Genomic DNA, 17,295 nt, shown 5'->3' with positions numbered 1-17,295 from the left:
TAGTGCAAACTAGCGCTATTGTTCTCACATTTATGTGTAGTTATTAATTATTGATATGCATGGGTACAACGCGGTACTTACCTGTTAATGAGAGAAACTGTCAATACTTTGCATTTATAAAACTACTCACAGCTTCATATACCAATTTGTCACATCGAAAGAGTGGAGACCAATTCGCTAAACTCTTCCAATCATTTAAACATATAAATTGGTCGATTGCCCGGTTGCAGAGGATCCATCTTCTATTCGAGTCTGTTTCTAGCACTTCGAACTGATACGAGAACTTCCTAGTACAAAGAAATATATGACAAATGGCGAAATATGATGTCCCAAGCAGAGGGTGATGTTCAATGCCCTCCTCTGGACGATGACGAGGCATGGCTTTGTAATCCTCTGGATCTTTCCATGTAACATCAATGTTTACACAAATCTGTTGTAAAAGGAAATGATAGACACCAAGAAGCAAGCACATGCCCCGTCGTCTAACATCTTTCAAAAACAACGACCTCTGACCCATCATCCAACATTTTCCAGCCGCCCTAGAATATTCTCTTTCACAACATTCGTGTGTCCAATTTCGTGAGTCTTAACGTGTCTTTTCGCATTGTCCAGGCGTCTCGAGAACCCGCCTTGAGGACCATGGACGCTGTAGTCACATGAGGCGAGTCCGCAAAAGTACCGCCGCACTCTTCCATGCTTGTCTTGATGCCTGTCGAGGTCTCGCTGTGTGGCCATGGCACTACTGCAACCTGGGAAATTGCATGGATAGGGCCTGACGTGAGTATTGAGATGCCGGCTGGTGGGAGGATATGTGAGCAAGATTTCTAAGATGTGCTTGAGAGATAAGTGAATTTGTAGACTTACTTGAGTAATGCTTGAGTACTGCGAGAGACAGGGCAATGCGGACACCAAAACACGGGAGCAGATTGAGATGGCAGTGGGTGCGCGCCACCTTCAACCTCTGGCTTTGGAGGTGAAATCGACGAAGGAGGGATTGCATCTGAAAAGTTTGTGCTACTCGTAGCGACAGGATTCGAAGCATCTGAGGTGAAAAGACCTTTGGACTCGGGACTCGAGATTGTGCTTGGAATTCCAAGACTATGTGAAGTTGGAGAAGATGGCAAGGCGTCAGAACCACTAACGACCGAGACTTCGCTATGTTCCACGCAAGGCTCGCCATTATAGTAAGTGAAAAGAGTGTCAACAGATAATCCAAACCATATCTGTTGTTCGTTCCATTCGGTTGGGCTGGTGAAAGGGAGGATGAGGTCGTTGAGGTCGTTATTATAACCTAGATGTCGTTCATGGCTAGACGAGATGGGGTTTTATGCGGAGATTACGCTCCGCTCGTTGCGAGTGGTGTACCTATCCCTATGGAATCTGAAGTTGTGCGACCGAAAAGATTTTGGAACACAATCACAGGCGCAATGGCTGTGATGCGTTTGGGTTGAAGAAAGAAGAAAGCAGCGAGTGACGAGGTTGGAATATATATCTACTCGGTAGGTGTTGAGGCCCCTTGATACCCTTGTAGGTTGAAATCGGGCGGGTTCGCCAAAGCAGCTTTCGTAGCCTTGTACTTAGCCAATAGAACCATACCATGCAGGTAGGCCTCAAGGTCGGCATGGATAAGAGCGATGATAGGCCAGCAACGGACGCCCATATTCTTTAAACTACGTTTGGCTGTGGAAGAGCTAGCAACTTAGTTCCCAATAGAGCATAAGCAGGATCTTAAACGAAGTCGAAATATTTTAATTGCAATATTGTGATGTGGGCGCGGTAACCATCAGACATGACTTAACTAGTGCAAAACATCGGCTTGATGGATAAGATGGCTTTTCATAGGAAAAGGTGCCGCAATAGATGAACGTCGTCTAGCCTTATATTGTGACATGTAGGAAAGATGTGAGACGAAAGAGTGAGTTTGATATATCTAGATACAGCCATTAGTTGACGTGAAGGAAGTGTTTATCCCTGCCTGTACTTGAAGTGAAATATGAGGTACCCAGCCCTAATCTGTAAACATGTGTGCTGCTATCTCGTGTGCTCAAAGAGATTACTTGGCCTTCATCGCAATTTCAAATAGATGGTCAATGTCCACCAACAATGTCAAATCCTAACGGTAGTTTCCCTAATCATTCGTAACATTCACCACTGCGACAAGTGGATTCCAAGGGCTAGGCAGGTTCGGTTGGGGTTGAATCGGTACGAACCGCCTAGGAGCTGGATGTCGAGGTTCATCAGCACGACGATTTATTACAGTACACGGACATTCGGATCTCGGTCGTCGCGGAGCCCAAGACGGAAAGCGCATTAGCCCTTTGCTCCGAAGGGTCCAAAAAGGAGCATTAGGTGACACCCAACTTGCCCAGGTTTCATGATGGTTGAACTCAGTATTGAAACCTCCACCTTTTCTACACCAGGCTAGCAGTCGACGGAAATATGCTCCACTGCGAACTGCAACCAGTCTATAGTCTATCGCAGCATCCTCCACAGCCTCATCCAGTTCATCTCCTTCTTGCAATAATAGTTCTAGCATGGAATCAAGTCCTTCGCTATAGGCGAGCTCAAGCGCCGCACATCCGCTTTCGAGGGTGTTGAGGACTGCCCCATGACTTCGTAGCAGTCGAAACAGGGCCAGATATTCAAGCTTGATAGGTTGAACAATAGAATGAGGACCAGGTTCATTTAAATTGGCGCCGTTGTTCAATAACAATCGAGCGATGCTGAGATGACCCTTACTGACCGCGAGCTGCAGAGGCTGTCCACGAGGCATCGAAAGATTCGGATCTGCACCTCTGGCAAGTAGATACTCAACCACCTTTGTTTTGCCTCCAAGAGATGCACAGCTTAAGCCAACGGCGAGAATCCGATCAGAAATGATATCATCGGAACCCAAAAACTCCTGCAAGACCTCTAGGTACCCTTGGCAGGAGGCGCCGAGTACAATAAGTTCCAAATCTCTGTTGTGATCTGCGTGGGGCATGTTTTGGAGCTTCTGTAAAGCACTTTTTACGACACCAATGCTCTTACTGCGCAGTCCAAGGGTGAGTGTGTCTCTGTAACGCTGGCTGGGAAGAAACTCGCGATCGTTCCGCATATACTTTTCCCACTTTTCATCTACCAAGAGATCAAATGCGGCCAGATGGCCTTCTGCAGCAGCAAGCCGCGCAGCGTCAGTGAGTTGGAAAGAACTTAGAACACCAGACTTTGTCGCTCCCGAGAGAAAGATATCCAGAACACTTATATGGCCTCCTAGAGCGGCAGCTGACATTGGGAAGCTGAAAATTAAGCCTTTCCCAAAATCACTTCGGTAAAGATCTCTCGTGAGATCAGTGTGTCCCAAATAAGCCGCTGCAGCGAGGAGATTGTTTTGATCCCAGACTTGAGGACTGTCTAATGTCGTAAGCCAGCTAGGACGGAAGCATTCGATCGAGGTTGCTAAGAAGCATAGAGCTTTTACATTGGCACGGAAGTTATTGGTTGGCCCTAGACCATCGATGGAAGAGAGTTTAGTCGCGGTAGTGTATATCTGCATCAAGGGCAACAGAAGTAAACTTTCTTGTGGTTCAAGCGATGCAGGCACACGGAAGGTCAAGATGCGCTGTTCCATGTACTCAGTCCAAACTTGTCTTGCGACACCAAAACTCTCTCGAGATCGATTTTGTGGATTAGCCCACGTGTCAAGCAAGCCAGATGCGAAAAGCGCACGCATAATTTCATTCGCGAATCTCTCTACTTCGATCAGTTCACAGGCCAAGATCACAATCTTTGGAATAAACACACTATTGACCAGTCTCAGCCGAAGACCACGCTGGACGCCTCGAGAGATGATTGCTTGAACCAGGACAGCCTGTACAAGCTCTGGAGAAAGGCTTAGGAGATCCATGGCGGATAAGACATTCGGTAGCTGGCTAGTGACGAGTACGCAGCTTATCAGAGCAGGATGTTGACATTATTTTGGGTGGTAGGTATGCCTTGAGCCACCCACTGAAGCCTCGAAGAATAAAAGTGCACGAAAGAGTCCAATATGGTTACATAGTGAAAGCTGATATGAGCAACACACGTAGCCGTGACGCATGCAATAACAGGTGTTCTTGCTCAAAAACAGTTGATTGGTTCAAATAGGAAATTATTGAAGTTGATCGATGTTGGTGAGATGTTGCGGGGGTGAAACTCATGGTTCGGCGATAAGCACAGGCCACGTGATAACAAACCCGAACAGGAATGGCTCGGGCCGACGCCCTCAGTTTTCGACCAGCAGCAGCGCCGCTCCGATATCTCCATTCCATCTCGCGATCAAGTCCGTACACTTCCACCCACCATACCCACGTAACCATAATCAGCAAACCGATAGCCAAGCTATGAGTCGAGGCGGTAAGCTTGCACCCGAGGTCAATCGGTACGTTCCGCGAGATCCATTGCGATGCCAGGCGGCAGCACCAGGCTGTGGATGATGAGCTAACCTTTGTTCAGAATACTGTTCGTCAAGAATCTAAGGTCCGTCGCATGAAGCAGAGGAACAATGGCAGATTTGCGGATCAATCTTCTAACTCGAAATAGCTATAACGTTACCCCAGAGGAGCTCTTCGACCTCTTTGGCAAGTTCGGACCAATCCGGTATGCTATTACACTACTTGCCTCCCACCGTATTGACAAATCAATTGCTGATCATGCTGCAGTCAAATCCGCCAAGGTATCGCGAACAATACAAAAGGCACATCCTATGTCGTATTCGAAGACGTAATGGATGCGAAGATGGCATGCGACAAGTTGAACGGCTTCAACTTTCAGAATCGCTATCTCATTGGTACGCTTGACTTCCCATCAATATACATGGCAGGACCTGATCATCTATTTAGTGCTCTACCACCAGCCAGAGAAGATGGTCAAATCGAAAGAAGATCTAGAGGCTCGCAAGGACAACTTAGAACAGCTCAAAAAACAGCACGGGATCGAATAACAAATAGACGAGCCTACGGAAAAATCCAGTAGAGCATCACCGATACGAAATGCTCGTACTACCTCCAAAAGCAACAACGAAAAGCCTCTTGTAGGCTCGTCTACGAAGTCTCCAGTTAGGAAAGGAAGTTTGGGATTCTCAGGTCGGCGTCAAAGTACTACATCTTCTGAAAATACGGGTACATTCTTTGCTTTCGTCCGCGGACTGATCACGAATCGGCGTTGAATTGGGATGGCCACAGGCCCGGTTATATTGAAAGGGAGAGAGATTGCTATTTGGCGCTCTGTTTGGCACTTGATTGGATTGGGTGGGCCGTTCTTTTTTTCTATCTTTTCTTCGGCCCACACTATTGTGCCAGGTATTTTCTCTGGTCACTAGGCAAATTTATATCACTGCAGCTATAAGCGCGGTTAGCGGTTACCTGTAACAAAGGATTTCAGACACTCTCAAGTATGTTGGTCGTCTCCCCCACTCTCGTGTCTACCTAGGTATTTGTCACTTATCCCCATACCACACCGTTACGCGTAACACGACATCGAATAACGTGTGAGTGGTGCTCGGAAAGGCCATCCGAAGGACATTCACAAATGATAGGTACCCACATTTTGACAACAATTGCTTATTCGCACGTGCCGCCCTCTGACTGGCTCGCAAGACATTTATATTCCCTTTTGGGACTTCCCCACCCAGCCTTGGTGTGGGGTTGGATGACTTGCAGCAGAGACCGCGCTATTACCTTTGCTTATCTGTAACCCCTCCTCTCCTGATCTCTCCCCACTACAACCACAACTCTCAAATATCATACAAGGTACGACGATGATAATGCGCTTGCATATGATATATCAGCTAATGTGACGGTTGTAGAACTTCAGAACCTCAAACACATCATCTTCACTACCCGTACCTATCTCTCATCCAACCGCAAATATGCACGGTGCTGCCTGCCCCAAGTGTGGTGTTGCAAGCGACGGAGGAAAGAGCTGCGGTTCTTGCGGTGCTGTATGTTCTACCTTTCTTTTCTAAGAGGGTTTCAAGCTCTTGGACCTCGATCCCTTGCAAAGCAGAAGGCTGACCAGAACATTCGTAGTCATGCCCAAACTAAATCCCTCAAATTCGTCTGCGACCTAGCGATCACCTCCAAGAAGCGCGAAAATCGATGCGACTAGGACGATGAGAATGGTCGTAAATACACTGTTTCTTGGGCGAGTTCGCAAGTGAGGAGACAAGGCTGAGCGGAACGGATATATGCGATCTGATGTTTTGATTTGCTTTCGTATTCAATACGATGGTTAGGCTGGGTTTGCGTTGCTTTTTGACCTGTGGTTATGGCTGGTACTCTGTGGGGAACAGATGATAGATGGTATCTGATTTATTGAAATACTAAATCAATCGTTCGGTTTTGACACATCTTCACAGACAACCACTATCTTATGAAATATATGGCTGTCAAGTATGCTTTGTGCTTCTCTTCTTTCTTGCTATCTCATTCATTTTCCAAGTGTTCCTGTCGCCAAGATTAGCTACATCGAGAAAATGGGAACCACTCACTTCATTACCCACCCCGCATTCCGTATTTTATTTGTATTCTCTTGCTCATCTATTTCTACTCATCAAATCACCGCGGACATCTCGCTCCGTTGCTGGCTTACTCACAGTTCCAAGCTCTTTCACAATCACACGCACCGTGAATTTGTCATTGCGACCGGCCATTTAAACGAAAATGGTACGAAAAGCTTCGGCGGACACGCATAAAACATTGGCAGATCATGCTTAAAAGGTAACTGGCGAATGGCGGGTATCAAAGTATATCAGCCTGTGAAGACGGTGCCGAGTTGGGGAAGTAGTATCCACGGGCATGCAGCTGGATAAGCGAGGAGAAATACGAGAGTTGAGTCTTGGGGGAAAAGGTTTGTATAAAGCGCTGTAAGGTACGAAGTTCTATTGGAATTCAAGTTGAGATTTATATACAGCATCCTTGAGGAGACTGTTCATTTCGAAATGATCTTTCCAGTACTTTTGGTTATTGGAGCAAGTCTTGTAACAGCTAGTCCTCACCAAAATGTTGTTACAACTAAACCCGAACTCGATCTCAAACCACGAGCAACACCCGCTGGAGGCTGGACATTCGGACCTCGTATATCTCTCATACTCCAGAAAAATACCGAACACTCACTAACTCCCTCCAGAATGCACAACCAACTCATACATCATTTCCCTCGTTTCCAAGATGAACCACCCGTTCGTCCTCTCAACCATCCATCCATTAAATGAAGAGAAATAACTAACACAACCCAGTCCCGACCCCTCATTCACACCCTCCCCCTTCTGCTCTTCCTACCTCCAACCGTACATCGACCTCCTCGTGCCCTCCACCCTCCTCGGCTCAACCACACTAACACGCACCATCTCCCTCACCACCACAACCACCACCACCAACCCGACACCCACCACCACCGTACTCCTCTGCGCCACGCCCTCCCCCTCAGCACTCTGCGGCGTATCAGGGACCTTCAAATCCGAATTCCTCGAGGGCGCGCTCATCTACCACGCGAACCCGTACGTGAAAGACGGGAAGACGTGTAAACAAGCCTGTTTGCGGAATGAGAAGTGCATGAGTTTCGTGACGTATGATAGTACGAGGGATGGGAGTAGTTGCGATATGTACGGTGTGAGTCTCTCCGAGGGCTGGATGCGGAATCCGGGGGATGAGGATAATGCGAATCATGTAAGTCGTCTTCCTATCACACTTAAACATTTGAGGTTAACGGGTGTAGTGGTTCGATCGTTCGTGTCCGGAATTACAACCCGTAAGTCATTTCTTCCTTCCCTCGTCTTTTGAAAATTGAAGTCGAGGTTCATAATGTAGCCCGCATGTCTCGCTCCCGCCCTCGCCAAACGATATCCCATCGCCCTTCCCGAGTTCCTGCGGAATGACGAGTGGTTTCTCGGCGAGGCTTGTTCGTGTGTTGTTACTAGTGCGATGATGACGACGACGGGGACGATTAGGTATGATGTGGATTTGAGGACGAAGTTTAGTGTGAGTTTTGCTTTCTTGTTAAATATTTGGTTTTGGAAATGAAAGGGAAGGGGAGGGGTGGGGAGGGGAAGAGACAAGAAGGGTGATGGGAAGAGGTAGGAGAGAAGATGATTCTGATTTTGATACAGACGCGAAGTACGCAGACTGCTACGGTGACGAGTACGAGTTTGGCGCATTTGAGCACGAGTTATAGTTTTGTGCAAAGATGAGGAGAGAAATGAGTGGACGTGTTGAGATATGCGGTTTACAGAACCAGGGTCTTGTTGTGGATAGCTATTGAACATGCTCTCGGTGTTTAAAAGAATTACAATTGAACTAATTCATCCCTTCCTAAGTGATCGCTGAGAATTTCTTAGAATCTTTTATCATGTTACAGACGGAAACGAAATGTCTTCGGCAGATTAAATTTAAGACAATGCAAATCCCACACTCGGTCTACACGAAGAATTCAAGAGTGTAAGCCTCAGTGTGTACCTAGGTATCTTATCTATCCACTTGAATACAACATCTTAGAGCTTTGATGCTGACTTGTCAATAGCTCACAAGCTCTTCTTATTCTGTTTCCTAGGAGTTGAAAATCCCTAATCCTGGTCATCTTCACTTTTTTTCTTTTTCAAAAATGTCCCGTCACCCCTCAGGAGTCAGCATAACGACCTTTTGTCAATGTCACGTCCATCTAGATATCGCAAATGTTGTTATGCCTAGCTTGCCGAGCGTGCTGTGTTATTATGACACTTTTTATAATTTTTACTCCTGCAGTTTCGAAATAATTTGAGTAACCATTAGAGCTAGACGACCGAAAAACTCATTTAAACACCCTGCCTCACTTCCATTATGTAAATTTTGTCATCTTCCAATCCTCCACTTCGCAATAGAAATACGTCGTCTTCGCACTCTAGACTTCGTCATTCAAACTCCAGCCGTTCAAATCACAACGATCTTCACCTCAATCCTAGAGCTGAGATGAAACACCGTATTTATCACTCAGCCACGGTCCGTTCCGGTGCCAAGGTAGAATGGAAGAAGGGAAGGCTTCTGGAACAGTCTTGGAATTGATCTATGCAGGGGATGGAGAGCCGCTGTCGGTAGTGGTACGTTTGACATAGTTGTTTTTGTTTATGGTTTCTAGAGGTGTCACTGACATTTAATTGAAGAGAACAGTTGTTTTTGGGTATTTGAGAAGTGCAGACGTTTCATGGATACCTACGAGTAGATTGTTATCTATAACGTGAAACACATCGTTGAAATAAAATCTCGGCGAGGGTTGACATGGCTGTAGACGACCGAGTTCGATTTCAGTACCCGGAGGGCCGGCGGGATTCTCTTCTTCTTAGATCAACAAGAAGCTCTGACAGGGTGGTCAATCGACAATAACTTGTCGCTCGATGGAGTTAAATTTCGTATTGTGCAACGCTGCTGAAGTCTCGTTTTTGTTTTCGTCAATTGGATCAGATTATTTCGTTTATACTAAAGCTATTTCAAAAGCCCACTTGAGGCGTGCTGCCATACCGAAGCCGGTGAAATCCGCGAAGAAGACAAACAAGTCTGAGCTTGGGGGAAGGATGCACTACAAATGGACGAGCAAACCTTCAATAGCCTATCATGTCAAAGTTATATTATGCATAAGAGATCTGGGAAAAGCAGTACGACATCGACGGTTCACTCACGGCATTGGATTTGGTTTCCATGGAGTAGATATTCCTGCTCGGGATTGCAACATTTTGAACCGAGACTGAGCGGGGATTCCCGTCTCCATTCAAAAAGATGAACATCCGAATAGCCTCTTGTTTCTCTATTTTCCATACGTTTGATGAGCAATTCTATATGGACATCCCAAAATGGTGGATGGCTAAGCGAAGAGCGAAGGAACCCATCAGGAACTTGGAAAATGCTTTTGCTAATAGACTATGATGATCTTTCTACAACAGAGCTCGATCTTTGCGGCAATTCTCGCACAAGATCTATTGATTAAAGAGCATAGCCACCATTAAATACTACTCACTTTCCGAATTGGGGATTTTGCGCTGAAGTTATCACTACCGAGAGACAAGGAGGATCAGGATCCTTGGGCGTACAACATCACCCACACCGCGTCGCACGTCAACCCACGAGGAATTCATCGCGTGTTTATCCCTGTATCTCAAGAACAATCTTATAAGGCCACCAATCAATTGTACTATCACGTATCCAAGGGGGATTTTTGTCGAAACTTCAACCAACGACAAAACGTCCAGGGGATTGATGTCGCAATACCCGAATCGGAATGACAGACATGACAGATCTGTCTAAAGCCCACGATATTGCACGGACATTGATCTACGTGGACGTCATTTTGGAAATTATATGCACTTTCTTGGTGTTTGCGATTTCGCAATGATTCCAAGAATAAACATCCACAGCTCTTTCGATCGAGTTGCACAAATGCAGCAGCAATTTATCCTCACATAAATCCTGCTTCTTCTGACAGGATTTCCACGTGTTTCAAACGTCACCCCACGATTATAGAACATACCTCCTGCGAAGCGATAAGCACGAATATGCAGGTCCATTATTCCAACTTGTCAGCATCAGCAGAACGCCGCATAGACGCGTGTATCGATATCTCACTATTCCATTAATTCCAACCCCCTACTACCTGACGCCCGAGGTATCAACTTGTTCCCAAAATTAATCGAAACTGACCAATTAGAAAAATGTTTGCATGGAGGCCTACCACATGGCAATCCCTCTTGGCGGAAACACTTGACGGGTTTCCAAAAGCACGACTCTGACACCCCGAAGTAGACTGCAGAAGAATAAGGAGGCGGCCCGGATCAAGATATCTAGAGAGATGGATCTACGCATCATACCGATCTGGTTCGGTTTCAAATCCCTTCCTCCACCAGACACATTTCAAACCATCCTTTTAGTCTCGTCTCCCGCCACCAGTCTCTTGTTCAGAAGGAGGTTTCTTCTCATCTCTTTCTTTATCCTCTTTGTTGATGTCGAGCGAAGCATTTGATCCGTGATCATGTCTGTGTCGAACGGTGTGCTGTATAGCGGCCAGGCGCCGCCGGGTATTACTTCTAATGCGGACCAACCTTCCGAGTCATTTGAGATGCTCAGCATGATTCTGTTCTCGGCGTTAATTGGGCTTAATGTGTTGTTTGTGCTCTGTCGGATTGTGTTTAAGTGGCGCACGGGCATTGCGAAAGATGATGTTTTTATTGTTGCGGCGGCGGTGGTGGGGAATGCGCAGACGATTCTTTTACTTACTTGTAAGTTTTCCTGGATTTTCTGAAAGGTGTATACTTATTTCAGTAGTGACGAAATATGCACGACATGGATGGGATATTCCACTGGAATGGATTGATGAGTCTTACCTCAAGGCGAGCAACACCGGAAACTAATGTATCGAAGGTTTTGCTAACTGGATTCTAGAGACTGGTATATTCGCAAACGATACTATCATTTGCTTCGTTGCTGTTTGCAAAAGTCTCGATTCTGCTTCTTTACCTCCGAATTTTCTCAGTCGGAGAAAAGACTGTCAAATACATAATTTATTTTGGAATATTCTGGACGTGCGCGACATATGCTCCGGCCGTAATCACGACAAGCTGGTATTGCGCACCTCATATCGGCGAGGGGTGGGGGTTTTCAGTTGCTATGAGATGCAAGAACTTTGATATGTGGCAGATTGTAAGCTCGAGTATGGCGGTGGCTTTGGATGTGTTTATTTTGGTATTGCCAATGCCGCTGCTTGGCCGGTTGAAGTTGAATAAGGGGAAGAAAATTGGTATTGTTTTGATGTTTTCGACAGCTGTAATGTAAGTTTTGTCCGTCATTTGATTGACATGGAATTTACTAATAACCAACAGAGCTCTCGCTTGCGCGATACTCACCACTATTTACCGTGTCAAACTACGAGGAAGCACAGATCCATTCTGGACATCTTGGGAATCCACCATCTTCAAGTAAGCTCCCAAGTTCCAAGTGCATCTACGACTTCTAACACATCTTAGCGTAATCGAAAACAACGTGGCAATAATCGTAGCCTGCGTCCCCGGAACCTTCTCCTTCATAAAAACATACCTAACCCCCGCCCGCTTCCCTTCCCTCCTAAACGGCCCCTTCAAAGGTCTCCTCTCCCTCAAATCCACCTCGACACACTCTCGAAAACGCAGCGACAACGGCGGAAACGGCGGCATGGGCGGTCTCACCCCGCACATCAGTTCCCCCGTCTGCGCAGTCAGTCCCGGTCACTTCCAGCACTACAAACAACTACACAACGTGAAAAACGTGCAGCACGACGCATTCGGCCAAAAGGTGTACGGAGAGAAGGAACTCATCGGGGACATACCGCGCATGGGAAATACGTTGCAGGTACCGCCGAAGGACCGGTATCATCAACGGAATGTGTCGAATGCGACGGCGGAGATGGATATTTCGAGCGTGGGAATCGCGTATGGGAGCGGATTGAGGAATGTGGAGGGGTGGAGAGAGAAGAATAGTGAGAGTGAGGATAAGGTTGATTCGTTGCTAAGACAGATGGAGATGGAGCAGATGAGTAGTCGGTTTTCGACGTAGTCACTGGTAACTGGGATACCCCTGTGGATATATATTAGATGGGTTAGATGGATAGATAGATAGTTTAATTCTTGTAATATTGTAATTTACGTTTGAGTTATTTAGTTTCTATTCTTCTTGTGTTTGTTCATTCGCTGGGTTCAGGTGTATTTGATATTATAGGTCGTGGTCTCGACGCTACACTAACGCTCCCCTTTTCTAGCTTGTTAAGCGAACCTTACCAAAATGCACCCCTATTCCATCTCGACCCAATTCTCACAATACAACCTTTCAAATAACCATAATAGCATCGCCAAGTACGCTTAATTTCATTGCTTATTCCCCCAATTCATTTCCCCAACCTTTCCTTTTCCAATCCCATTCCAACCCCCACATCACATAAACCCACCCCAAAACTCAACCGAAGGAACGACGAACCCCACAAACCGCGCCACCCCCCCTGCATCCTCATCCTCTCACAATCTGACACCAAACACCGAAACGGCTTCGATACTTCGGAAATCTGTTTCTTATTTGTTGGTGTTTTTGTGCGGTTTTGGGGTTGTGTGATTCGTCAAAAGTTGCCTTTTCTTTGAGTATTTCTGGGGGCGGTTGATGGGTGAATTCCATGTCCACAAGTGCGTCTAATTTTTGGATTTACTGCCCACATGATGAGATTCTAGTTACAGAGGGTAAGTGATGTTTTACGATATGCTAGATGATATGAGATACGTGAATAGTCTTTGAGGGATCATTAATTTGGGTGATATTGTGAGATGGGAGACGAGGATGTGGGGTGGGGGACAAAGTGAGATTGCATATGTGCTTATGAAGAACCTCGGTGGTTCCACGTGGGCATGATTTGTGTGCTCGTTATGTGCTGCTTCTGTAGTTGATGTGTGTGTTTTCGGGCGAGTTGATTGCTGTGCTGGGGGTGGTAGGTAGAAATAGAAATGTGAAATGAAGGACCAAGACTGTTAGGTGAGTTAATGTGTTTATTTATGATGCTGTAAAGGTCATAATCTCTCAAATTGAGGCTGTAACATTCAATAGTCTCCGTTTTTTGTATGGAGCCTCCTTTTGCCATTCGCTGATTCACTTGAGTAAGAGGTGCTTAGCCGTCCCAAGTTTTCTTCTCCATCAATGACTAACAGCAGTTCCTGGAACCCATCCTTTGACTCGAACCAAATACCAGCTATCCATTTCGGTATCACCAATTGATGCATATGAGGCCCATCCTTGTTTCTCAAGTAGATCCAGCAGACTTATGATGCGCATCTGTACAGTGCGGAATTCCCACGACAGAGGGCACCATAAAACTCCGCGGGTCTTGAACTCCCAAGCATGCGGATTTTTATCAGTCCATCCCTCTTTTTCCAAGAGATCTGTGCTCTGCAAAAGGATTCGGACGCTAGCAAGCAGATCTGGAGATGCACCAGTGAATCGTCAACGGTTAGATCCGAAGGTGCTCACAGAGATCCATTTGCTTTCAGATGGTGAAGTCTCTTGTTTCAGAAAGATCAATGTGCACAAGTCCGTGCTACTTGCGCTGAGATTCGTGCTCTTATGCAATATCCATCCTTGCTTGTACAGTTGCGCGAGCAACTCCCTAGTCAAGATCTTCCCAAGGACATCCGAGTTGTGGGCAGACCATGGAGATCCCCTCAACTTGAACTCGTATAGCTTGGACTTTTGGGACTCTTTCTGTATGCTTCGTGGCCAATGATTTAGGATAGTGGCTTTCAATGCGGGGATATCGTGCTTGGGGAAGTTGACTAGGCGAATTCGATCTTTCTTATGAAGGGAAAGTGAACCCATGGATGACTTGAAGGAGTAGGCTGGTGGCGTGTATTTGACGTTCAAAGCGTTGCTCACATTGCATGTTTGAGGCGCAATGTTGGGTGCCAACATGGACGCTGCAGGTTGGGATGCCATTTTGGATGTGGTAGAAGTCTTGCTCTCACCGAGTTTGTTGGGAAAGAAGGATGGAAAGAGTCCGACGAGATGATCTCTGTCAAGATATAAATACGCCAGTTTGATTCACTTCGGCCTATTAGACTAAGGAAAAGTGCCTAGCGTAATCTTCACCAAGATTTGCACAAGAATAAATTCATCACTCACTAGGCTCCGAACCGATCTGATATAGCACCGAATCAAAACCAACATAATGTGCCAACTAGGTAGTCAGCTTTAGCCAGATAGTTGTTCTGCGTACGGATATAAGCAATTCAGTTATCAATGTGAATGTGAATTTAAACACAAATAATCTATGTCTTTTATATCAAACTAGTCCGAAAGTCTCGCATTCTGATATAGGCTTTCGTATCCATCTTCGAAGGCTGGAACCCCAACTAGACAATCAAAACGAACCGCAAACCAGCATTCACTAACCATCCATCCACTTGGTTTCCCCGACTCTAAGGGGACGCGCAAGAGAATGATACACTGAGTATTACTATCTAAGTTAGTAACAGATGTGTATGCTTTCGGTTAAGTTACATATTGCTTTTGAGGTTAACAAGTAGAAATAGCAATGCGTAATAGAAGAATGAAGAATTGTCAGGTGGTTGAAGGTGTTTATTACAATTTACTATTGCTCAGAACCTCTGATATAGAGCTTCCGATATACAAATGATTTCCTTTCTGTTAATAGCCCCCTTTTGGGTAGACTCCTAATAGTTAGCTTACTTCAGCTATTCGCTAATGAAAAATCATTCCACAAAGTAAGTGCTTCCTCAGCCTAAAAGCTGTCCTTTATCGATGAAGAGTAGGGTTTCCTGGAACCCATCCTTTGACTCGATTGCAGTACCATCCGTTAATCCGCTTGTGACTAACTGAAGCATATAAACTCCAACCATGACTTTCTAGAAGTCCTAATAGGTCTAAGAGAGTCATTCGCACAGCTCCAATTTCTGATTCCTCGGGATCCCATAGATGTCCCGAATCTGAAAGTCCCAACGAGCATTCCCAACGCAATACTCCTTCAGCAATAGTTGCTTACTTTGCAATATTTGTCTAAAATCGGTGAGCAGCTGTTGGGATAGCCCACCAAAGCGTAGACGATCGGACGTAGGGAAAGTAATAGTTATCCATTCAGCTACTGGTGGTACAACTGGAGCTTTTCGGAATATTAACGTATCAATGTCGCGAGAAGCTAAGCTGATATTCGTGTTGGCTTGCAAAATCCATCCTCGGTTGTATAGATGTTGCAGTATTACTCGGATTAATTCTCTCGCCTGTATGTCATCGTGTAAAAGCCTGGTCCACACGTCCTTATCCAATTCGAGTTCGGTTGAATCAGCGTCTTCTTTCACTTGTTGTATACTTCCATGCCAAGTAGGTAAGATGGTGTGCTTGAAAGCGGTGATATCGGACTCAGGGAAGTTAAGTAATCGAAGGCGGTGCGAGCCATGAAAAGAGACGGATGCAAATGGTGTTGGGGTGAGATATGCTGGTGGCGGTGCCGTGACGACCGACGCGTTGCCCATGACGCCGGTCTGGGGTTCTTCCAAGTTAGATACTTCAGGTTGGGATGTATTAGACTGGGTCGGCATGTTGCATGGTGCAAAGGCTTTTATGCGACAGAAACTTTTGGATGGAATGATGGGTAGACTTTAGGACAGATGATATCTGTCAAGATTTAAATATGCCGACTCGATCCAATTCACCTTCATGTAAACGGACCGAGTGGCTAGTCCTTGATGTTTCCTTGAGACTGTTCACTTAGTATATAATCATCGCCCACAAGGATATCATACGGCCTGATATACCCTGAAGTCAAGATGAGTTTGACCTGCCACTAGTTCAGAATTCATCAAGTAGTTTAGCGAAATCAAAAATTCATTTCGGAAAGTGAACGTCCACCAGACATTACAGATAATAGGTCTATCTTTGAAAAGGTTCAGGTAGTTATAAGTGCTTGACAAGGCTTTCGGTTCCGTGTTCGTTTAACTAAAACCCAGCTGGACCATTGAGAGGAACAGAAAGCTTCCATTCATGAGCTGCTAACAGGTTCTCTTATGCCTCGATTTTGACCCGCCTGATTTCATTTTCTCTGAAGAACTGGTTTCTACTATTCTAATAGTGCAAACAAAAGCAGTACTCAAGCGTCTTCCCAAATCATCTCAATTTCTGATGTAATTGATTATTCATATTCAACTCCAAGCCAAACACGCAACCCTCCATCTCCAACTCCTTCAATAAAACGGCCAAACATAATCGTCAAACCGTGTATCCTGAGAGAATATTACACAGTTTATAGTCCCTTAAATTATGGAACCCTAAACTCGAAGGCAATTGATTCCAACTTCCCCCTTCACCGAAGTAAGCATGTCCATCTGTTGAGAATGTCGTGTATTGCACTACAACATTTGTCGTTTTTCTATCTCATAACTCCGTCTGGATAAATGTGCAATGAGGTTGCTCTGTCGTCTTTCTTCAAGTTCTTGGCGCCATAGCACCAGGACCATGAAATAGTTCGTTGGGCCCTATTTTGTATGACGCAAGCGAGATGGGGTTTGCCCTATAGTAGAGCATTCAACCTGTGCTCCATAAATAGAGGGGCCAGTGATTTGAGCTGTTTACCGATCTTTCTAAACAGCCATTTCCCGTCACAGTAATATCTCCATGCAAAATGTGTGGCGGAGATAACGATTTATATGCTTAGGAGAGGTATGCTAATTAAGAAGTATGATTGGCCGGAAAGCGTGGATTTTTGAAGATAAATGTGTTGAAATTTAGATATTCCTTGCTC

General features: G+C 45.6%; 7 protein-coding genes across 7 annotated transcripts; 4 read left to right on the top strand and 3 right to left on the bottom strand.

Moving 5' to 3' along the window:
* Positions 1 to 516: 516 nt before the first annotated feature.
* Positions 517 to 3,886, bottom strand: GLAREA_02181 (Ankyrin repeat-containing protein; the record flags this gene model as incomplete). Its single annotated transcript, XM_008089397.1, has 4 exons — positions 517 to 796; positions 865 to 1,308; positions 1,497 to 1,691; positions 2,211 to 3,886. 4 exons carry the CDS (start codon positions 3,884 to 3,886, stop codon positions 517 to 519), a joined length of 2,595 nt encoding a protein of 864 aa, XP_008087588.1.
* Positions 3,887 to 4,361: 475 nt separating this feature from the next.
* Positions 4,362 to 4,960, top strand: GLAREA_02180 (RNA-binding, RBD; the record flags this gene model as incomplete). Its single annotated transcript, XM_008089396.1, has 5 exons — positions 4,362 to 4,399; positions 4,474 to 4,497; positions 4,561 to 4,617; positions 4,680 to 4,807; positions 4,860 to 4,960. The coding sequence occupies 5 exons, from the start codon at positions 4,362 to 4,364 to the stop codon at positions 4,958 to 4,960; spliced, it is 348 nt and encodes a 115-aa protein (XP_008087587.1).
* Positions 4,961 to 6,958: 1,998 nt separating this feature from the next.
* GLAREA_02179 (uncharacterized protein) lies at positions 6,959 to 8,206 on the top strand (the record flags this gene model as incomplete). The annotated part of the gene is made up of 6 exons (XM_008089395.1): positions 6,959 to 7,094; positions 7,147 to 7,198; positions 7,256 to 7,685; positions 7,735 to 7,767; positions 7,827 to 7,997; positions 8,126 to 8,206. The coding sequence occupies 6 exons, from the start codon at positions 6,959 to 6,961 to the stop codon at positions 8,204 to 8,206; spliced, it is 903 nt and encodes a 300-aa protein (XP_008087586.1).
* A 2,801-nt stretch (positions 8,207 to 11,007) lies between these two features.
* Positions 11,008 to 11,386, top strand: GLAREA_02178 (uncharacterized protein; the record flags this gene model as incomplete). The annotated part of the gene is made up of 2 exons (XM_008089394.1): positions 11,008 to 11,254; positions 11,298 to 11,386. 2 exons carry the CDS (start codon positions 11,008 to 11,010, stop codon positions 11,384 to 11,386), a joined length of 336 nt encoding a protein of 111 aa, XP_008087585.1.
* Positions 11,387 to 11,687: 301 nt separating this feature from the next.
* On the top strand, positions 11,688 to 12,563 carry GLAREA_02177 (uncharacterized protein; the record flags this gene model as incomplete). Its single annotated transcript, XM_008089393.1, has 3 exons — positions 11,688 to 11,803; positions 11,855 to 11,950; positions 11,999 to 12,563. 3 exons carry the CDS (start codon positions 11,688 to 11,690, stop codon positions 12,561 to 12,563), a joined length of 777 nt encoding a protein of 258 aa, XP_008087584.1.
* Positions 12,564 to 13,682: 1,119 nt separating this feature from the next.
* GLAREA_02176 (uncharacterized protein) lies at positions 13,683 to 14,477 on the bottom strand (the record flags this gene model as incomplete). Its single annotated transcript, XM_008089392.1, has 2 exons — positions 13,683 to 13,934; positions 14,016 to 14,477. The coding sequence occupies 2 exons, from the start codon at positions 14,475 to 14,477 to the stop codon at positions 13,683 to 13,685; spliced, it is 714 nt and encodes a 237-aa protein (XP_008087583.1).
* Positions 14,478 to 15,433: 956 nt separating this feature from the next.
* Positions 15,434 to 16,096, bottom strand: GLAREA_02175 (uncharacterized protein; the record flags this gene model as incomplete). Its single annotated transcript, XM_008089391.1, has 1 exon — positions 15,434 to 16,096. The coding sequence occupies one exon, from the start codon at positions 16,094 to 16,096 to the stop codon at positions 15,434 to 15,436; it is 663 nt and encodes a 220-aa protein (XP_008087582.1).
* Positions 16,097 to 17,295: the final 1,199 nt, after the last annotated feature.

The sequence above is a fragment of the Glarea lozoyensis genome (genome assembly GCF_000409485.1).
Source record: "Glarea lozoyensis ATCC 20868 chromosome Unknown GLAREA7, whole genome shotgun sequence".
In the NCBI taxonomy this organism is placed as follows: domain Eukaryota; kingdom Fungi; phylum Ascomycota; class Leotiomycetes; order Helotiales; family Helotiaceae; genus Glarea; species Glarea lozoyensis.
The sequence above is the reverse complement of the archived record's forward strand: the minus strand, read 5'-3'. Positions and strand labels throughout refer to the sequence as shown.